The 7,960-nt window shown below is 42.7% G+C and overlaps 1 protein-coding gene across 1 annotated transcript in view; it reads right to left on the bottom strand.

Annotated features, from left to right (window-relative positions):
• The window catches only part of SH2D1B (SH2 domain containing 1B), a 31,412-nt gene that overhangs the window by 932 nt on the left and 22,520 nt on the right, over positions 1-7,960 (bottom strand). Inside the window, exon 4 of the mRNA XM_049635282.1 lies at positions 31-7,368. Coding sequence (XP_049491239.1) covers positions 7,331-7,368 — 38 coding nt within the window. The 3' untranslated portion in view covers positions 31-7,330. The remainder of the gene's footprint in view (positions 1-30; positions 7,369-7,960) is intronic.

Genomic DNA, 7,960 nt, shown 5'->3' with positions numbered 1-7,960 from the left:
TAAAAAAAAAAAAAAAAAAAGACAGACCACCTTTAAAGTTTCCAGGAAAAAAAAAAACAATCAGATAATAAAGAGAATCAGATTGACATTAGACATGTCAATAAGAATCCTGGATACAAAATGATAATGGCTTAAGATTTTTATGTTGTTGAAAGAAAATCACCTTAAGCCTATATTGTACGTTCAGCTCAACTATTGTTTAAACGGACATAAAAGGAAGCTGTAGGTATGTGAGGCTATAAAAGGTTTGCTACTCAAAGACCCTCTTTGCAAATACCCTTGGAGGAAATATTCTAGTAAGAAAAGTAATAAACTCCGGAGACTGCTATGAGTTTGGAAATGTATAGGAAGTAAGGATGAGAAATTAACTCTATAGTTTATTTAAATGATGAAGGACCCAAAAGGAATAGATAATAATTCAAATTTTAGATAACATCAGAAAGCAAGATAAGTAAGAGTGATGATGGTAACAGAAGTGAAATGAGAGTATGCTTAATTATAACAATTGATCTATCTTAAATATTGTAGAGAAAAGCAAAAATACATGTCTTTATAAGGTAGGGGTGACTACCAAAAACTGTCTTTTAAAAAAATAGAGCCGGGGCACCTGGGTGGCTCAGTCGGTTAAACGTCTGACTTCAGCTCAGGTCATGATCTCGAGGTCTGTGAGTTCGAGCCCCGCGTCGGGCTCTGGGCTGATGGCTCGGAGCCTGGAGCCTGCTTCTGATTCTGTGTCTCCCTCTCTCTCTGCCCCTCCCCCAGTCATGCTGTCTCTCTCTGTCTCAAAAATAAATAAACGTTAAAAAAATTTTTTTTTAAAAATAGAGCCTTCAAGGTACACAGGTAAATGTGATCTATTCACTAGAAAGCAGAAGAGAGGTAGGGAGGAAACAAAATGCATAGTAAATATAAAGGCTAATAAGATTTCTATCTTAGTTCAGGCAGCTATAACAAAACACTGTAGATTGGGTGGTTAAAATTTTTTTTAATGTTTATTTTTGAGACACACACACGCGCGCGCACACACACACACACAGCATGAGTCGGGGAGGGGCAGAGAGAGAGGGAGACCCAGAATGGGAGGCAGGCTCCAGGCTCCGAGCTGTCATCACAGAGTCTGATGCGGGGCCCGAACCCACAAACCGCGAGATCATGACCTGAGCTGAAGTCGGAGGCTTAACCGACTGAGCCACTGAGCCCAGGTGCCCCTGGGTTGGGTGGTTTAAACAACAAACATTGCATTAGAATCTATTTCTCACCGTTCCAGAGGATGGGAAGTCCTAAATCAGGTGTCCCAGATTCGGTATGTGGTGACGGTCACTGCCAGCAGTGCAAACAGCCACCTTCTTACTGTGTCTTCACAAAGCCTTTCTTGGCACTTACACATGGAGAGAGCACTCTGTCGTCTCTTCTCCTAAAAGCCCTAATCCCATCATGAGAGGGATTAGGGCCGCCCTCATGGCCTCCTCTCAACCTAATTACCTCCCAAATGCCCCACCTCTAAACCACATTGGGGATTAGAGGGGCATCTGGGTGGCTCAGTCGGTAGGGCATCCGACTGCGGCTGAGGTCATGATCTCACAGTCCATGAGTTCGAGCCCCGTGTGGGGCTCTGTGCTGACAGCTCAGAGCCTGGAGCCTGCTTTGGATTCTGTGTCTCCCTCTCTCTCTGATCCTCCCTGCTCGTGCTCTATGTCAAAAATAAACATTAAAAAAAATTGTTTTTAATCACTTTGGGGATTAGAGCTTCAACATATGTGGGGACTGAAGGACATAAACATTCATCTCATAACAATGACAGAAATGGATTCCAATAGACAAATTGTAATAAATGTAAGTGTATTGACCTTGCCAAACAAAAGGAGACAATCTTGGGGAAAAATTAGATCCGGCAACATTTTGTTTACAGAAGACAGAGTTAACACAAAAGATACAAGAAAACTTGTAAACAAAAGGATGGGAAATTATATACTAGGAAAGTATGAATGAAAAGAAAGCCAGGACAGCAATTTTAATATGAAGCAAAATATAATTAAAGGCAAAAAAAAAATCCTAAGAGACCAAGAGAATCACTTCATATAAAAGAAATAGATTAAGAGGATTATAAAATAATTATGAAATGATATACACCTAAAAATATACCACTAACATAGTTAAAACAGGTATGGCAAAACTGGGGGGGCCAATCTGTATACCAACTATTGTAATTAGTTTCTATAAAATATTTGTTTGGCATGATTCATAATCTTGAATACATGGGATGGGTCACGAGAATGAACTTCAAAATGACAAGGAAAAACAATTCTCAAACAAATGAAATATTCACAGAATGTTCACCACGGAAGCATCAGAAATCAAGTCAAACCATGTTATTGAACTCTTAATGCTTTACAGTTTGGAATTGACACAAAAATAAAAGCTAAAATATATGTGTAAAAACAATAACAAACTACTAAATTATCCTTGGATTGAAGAGGACATTTTGATAGAAATTAAAACTACTTTGACCTACACAGCAATAAATACTATTCATGTTAAAATTTGTGGGATACTTCTAAAATAGTACCATGAGCTAAAATAATGGCCTTATATGTATTTATTACAAAATGTGGAAATAAGCCAGTGTACACACACACACATACACATAATCAATGGCCAGACTGGGGCATCTGGGTGGCTCAGTTGGTTAAGCATCTGACATCAGCTCAGGTTATGATCTCATGGTTCCTGAGTTTGAGCCCCACATTGGGCTCTGTGCTGACAGCTTGGAGCCCAAGCCTACTTCAGATTCTCTCTCTCCTTCTGTCCCTCCCCAGCTTGGACTCAGCACAGTCAATGTGAAGATCCACGAGACGAGGCTCCATCTCAGAAAACAGTGAGATCATGACCTGAGCCAAAATCAAGAGTTGGACGCTTACCAACTGAGCCACCCAGGCGTCCCTTTAATGCAAAACTCTTAAATGAAGTATTCACTTACCAAGTTCAACAGTTTATTGAAAATAATACAGCATGGTCAAGGGAAGCAATGAAAGGATGGGATCATCTCAGCAATTTTATTACAATAATTTACCTCTCATGGAATGAAGATAAAAGGAATGCGACAATTTCGGTAGATGCAGAAATCACTTAACAGATCTCAAAACATTTCTGATGAAAACAGCAAACGTGGTGGCGAAATGGAGAAAGTTTCTAAACTTTCCATGCAGTGCTGGGACCCACACAAGAATGACCCCTTTTGTGATTACTGTTTAGTGGATACTCGAGATTTCAGCACGGAAACATGGAAAATAAGTAGATTCACAAGTGTGGAAACAGAACAGAGTGGTGTTATTTACAGCCGACAAAATCATTTACATAGAATTTACAATTTGATTTACAGTAGGATCAACGGGTAGACCAGTAGATCCCAACAAGAGAGTAAACATTTTCCACTGCCATAGGCTACTAGAAATGTAATAAAATAAAAGACAGAATATGTAACAACTAAAAACAATTAGGAATTAATCTAACAGAATGTACAAGACTTCTCTAGTGAAAATTTGTGATTCCATTAAAGAACAAAAAAGACAGCACACCTGGGTGGCTTGGTTAGTTAAATGTCCAACTTTTTTTTCTTTTTTTACCATTTTATTTATTTTTTAAATTTACATCCAAGTTAGCATATAGTGAAGTGTCCAACTCTTGATCTCAGCTCAGGTCATGATCCCAGGGTCATGAGCTCAAGCCCCACATTGGGCTCTGTGCTGGGCATGAAGCCTACTTAAATTAAAAAAAAAAAATGACCTGAGTAAATTGACATAGCATGTTTATGCATGGGACAGCATTACAAGAATGTCTGTTTTCCCTAATTACAAACTCTTTGCAAATTCACTCAAAATTCCATCAAGATGTTTTGAGCAATGTAACATATTTATCCTTAAATGTATATGGAGGAACCAAGGTCCACAGATAACTCAGTCGGTTTGAAAAATAAAAGGGTGCCTATCCTACCAGACAATAAGATTAGAACATTGGAACCATTGTGGATAAAGGAGGAACTGTAAATCAGAGGGGACATTAACTATTAAGTAGGTTGAAATGGGAAAACTACTCCAATCTATATGGAGAAATACAAAGTTGGAAATACCTCTTACCATGGACAGAGGTTCACCCTGGATTCATCCTTCACTTGAGAAATATTTATTGAACATCAACTATGTGTGAAAGGCTTTTCTTGTTACTGGGAAAGTGTCAGTGAGGAGTACAAGAGACCTTGCCATCACTGAAACCTTACCTGCAGAGGGTAAAGGTATAAAAGCAAGTGAAAGAAAATGCAGGATAACTTTTTTTCATGATCTCGGAGTAAAGAGCTTATTACAGAAGAATCAAAAGGCACCTGATGGGTTTGACTGCATCATAATTAAACATGAGCATATCTTAGGATCATACAGTTCAGAGAAACTCTCTTACACTTCCATACGGGGACTCGTTCAAGCTTGCTCCACAGACCGTTGTGCTGGAACCAACCTAGATGTCTATCTCTAGAGGAAAGGATAAGCTGGTGAGAGCACACTGCGGAATACCATGCACCATTTAAGGTGCTGAATTATACTCTGGGATGCCCAGCTGGCTCAGTCGGTTGAATGTCGAACTCTTGATTTCAGCGCAGGTCATGATCTCTGGGTTCGTGAGTTCGAGCCCTGCATCAGGCTCCAAGCTGACAGTGTGGAGCCTGCTTGGGATTCTCTCTCTCCCTCTCACTCACAAGTACCCCTCCCCTGCTCACACACACACACACACACACACACTCTCTCTCTCTCTCTCTCTCTCAAAATAAATAAACTTAAAAAAAAAAGAGACTGAATTACACTCAACAATATAGACTAGAACCAAACATGGTGTTCAGTGAGAAAGGTAATAACATAATTGGAACAATAGAATATTGTCTATGTAAATATAAAAGACCTGTATTCACAACCAATGCTGTACCTTCTACAAGGGTGCATACATATCAAAGGTGTATATCAAATAGTATTGAGCAACTTCCCATGGGGAAGGGTGTGATCATTGGAATGCGAGGCAAAGAGGATAGCAATGAAATAAAACAGAAGAAAGGTCTTACATGGATTAATGGTGATAATGAGTTAAGAATTAAGGGATGTGATTAACACCACTCTCCATATGGAAGTCCAAAAAAGAAAGAGAGGGAGAGAGATTCCCACTAAACTGTTAAGAGATGACCATAGGATCCAACAATCCTTGAACTGGAAGGTACCTTAGCATTCAGGCAGTCTAATTTCTTCTCGGGGCAGGACGCATCTCTCCCATATCCTTGGAAAATATCACCCTCCACTTAAACTACAACACAGGGCAGGCTCTTAGTGTAAGATTGTTCTAGTGGGTTCAGAGTTCTTTTTGCCATACGGCTAACACTGCCCTCCTATAGATAGCCAGCACTGGTGTGAGTTCTGCTGGTAGGCGTTGTATCCTCTGTCACAGAATGGCACCCCAAACACTTAATATACCTGCCATTGTTGTTTCTCAGGTCTTCCCCTCCCCCGCCCCACACTGCTTCCAGTCCCACCTACCAGGATCTTGCAACTGTCCTTCACGTGACCTGTTCAAGGTCTTCTAAAAAAAATTCAGCAAATTATAGCATGGCATCCACATCGGCTACTCAGTGTGGCTTGCTTGGTTGAGAAATGTGGTGAAATCCCACGGGGGACCAAGCATCATGTAAAGTGCTATGCACGGGTACTCAGAAAAAGGAAATCACTTCTACGAGAATTACGACTGCAAGGTCTTGAACTAACAGTCTTGTTCTACTAGGTTTGAAATGAATGAAGCCCAAACAAATCTCTGCTATCTGGAACGAGTGGCTACATTTTATATACTGACTTATTCAGTCATTTGTTCAAGAAATAAATATATTTTCATTGGCCCTGAATATGTTTTCTGTGCCAAAGATTGCTCGGGACTCTGGCAACTGACACATGCTTCTTTGGTTATAGAATCAAAGACTAGGGACTGAACCCCAAGAAGCAGGCTTGCTTCTGGTGCCCTCAGCTCTCTGAATATGGTGACTGCATTTCACTTCTTACCTACTTGGTAATAGCTCTGAATTTCTATGAGCCAGAAACTCAGAATGGCTTACACTTTAGGACTCCAACCACAATGTTTGTTCATGTCATCCGGAAATCTCGAGCTCCTCTCTTGAATAACTTTGAAAGATAAGACCAGTAGGGTAAAATGAATCACTATGGCTTGAAGATAGGTAAGAGGATGGGCATAGAATTGGCACATTCCACACTAATCAGGTCTTAGTTAGAATGTCGAACCAGCAGAAAAATTCAAAGGACTTAGAACCAATTCAACAAACCCTTCAGGAATGTGCTTCCGGTCAGAAAGTTCTGTGAACAGGCACGGCTCTACACAGCACACATTTCCACGCTGGAGAATAGGAGGGAGACCCAAGCGTGCTTTGGGGGGCACTTAGAATCCAGCGGGAACAGGAACCACACGTAGGAGGGTACCTTCAAAATCCCCACACCTATCAGTGTGGTACACAGCTACATCCATGCTGCTGAAGTGGTTCGTGCATTAGTGAAATTGGGCAAAACCAGGGAGATAATGCATCCATGGATATGTTTGGCAGGAATATCAAGATTAGTAAGAAAGAGGAGAGCTAGAATGAAGGGGGAGAAGGGTGTGGGAGGGGTCAGGGCCCCCATCATGACCAAGCCCAGGACAGGCAGGCGCAGAGACCATGTTGGCTGTTTGGGAGGATGGAGACCCATGCCAATTCCACGTACATCTCCATCACCCCAGGACCCCTCAACTCCACCAGATACAGCTGGGCTCAGCACAGGGGCAGGGGCAGTGTTTGTTTTACAGATGAAGAAATGGAGACCCAGACTGGGGAAGAGGTTTATCCGAAGTCACGTAGCCACAGGGCTGGAACTCAGGCTCCTAGCTCACGGCCAAGTGTGTTCTCTTCTGTATGAAGCTGTGCTTCCGATTGCCTGGTCTAAAGGAGGGTGTCACCCATGATGTAGTGGTATCTTTGATAAGTCAGGGAGAATAGGTTCCGGCTGTCCTATTCCAAGAAAGAAGAGTGCTCAGGGGGAAAGGTTTCAAAGCTGCTCGTGGTGGATGCATGGGAGGTGGGGACATGGGGAGCGAGTTCTCTGAGGCTGGTGGACAGAACATCTTCAGTCGCCCAGTCCAGGAGAGTCTGAATAGCTCACTTACAGCTCAGCATTCCAGGTCCACATCTGCAGGAGAAGCAGGGTCACCGGTGAGAGCTGACACCTGACGTCTTCTCGAATTGCTTTGTTCAGTCTCCTTGTCTTCAAGGCAAGACCTCCACATATTCACTGTTACTGTTCTCTGGGGAAAGAAACAGAAGACCAGCCATGAGGATCAATGCCCAGGAGTCTCGCTGACCGACCTCACTCCAGGGAAAGAAGACCTCTCTCCAGGCACAGGACGACCTCGGTTGCTGCATCACAGTGGCATCTTCAAGGGCTGGGGTACCCCAGGGAGCTCTCCTGACAAAATGGGGGGGGGGTCTCTTTACAAGGTTAGGCGTCGGAGATTCCCATCCCAGATGTCTCCACCCCCTGGCAGAAAACCTGTGATTCCCTGAGACTGAGAGCGTCTGAAGCTTATTCTAAGGAGGCCAAGGGAATGGAGGAAGGCAACGAGCTGGGGAGAGGCTTGTCTCCCCTTTGGGGAAAGCTGAAGACTCCGGGGGGGGTCACCCACCAGGACTAATCAAGCATGGGCAGCTGGGGAGGTGAGACTCCCGCCCAGTTCTTAGGAAAGATCTTCAAAGGACGTTGCTCTTGCATTTGTGATTCTTCTATCATTGCTGGACAGATACTACCACCACCCCAACCACCCTCGGCACACGTACATTCCTGGGTTTCTACCTCTGCCACCCCCCACTTTGTGCTTTTTTTCTATAATTTTTGGTAGA

Source organism: Panthera uncia, chromosome F1, assembly GCF_023721935.1.
Source record: "Panthera uncia isolate 11264 chromosome F1, Puncia_PCG_1.0, whole genome shotgun sequence".
Classification (NCBI taxonomy): Eukaryota; Metazoa; Chordata; class Mammalia; order Carnivora; family Felidae; genus Panthera; species Panthera uncia.
The sequence above is the reverse complement of the archived record's forward strand: the minus strand, read 5'-3'. Positions and strand labels throughout refer to the sequence as shown.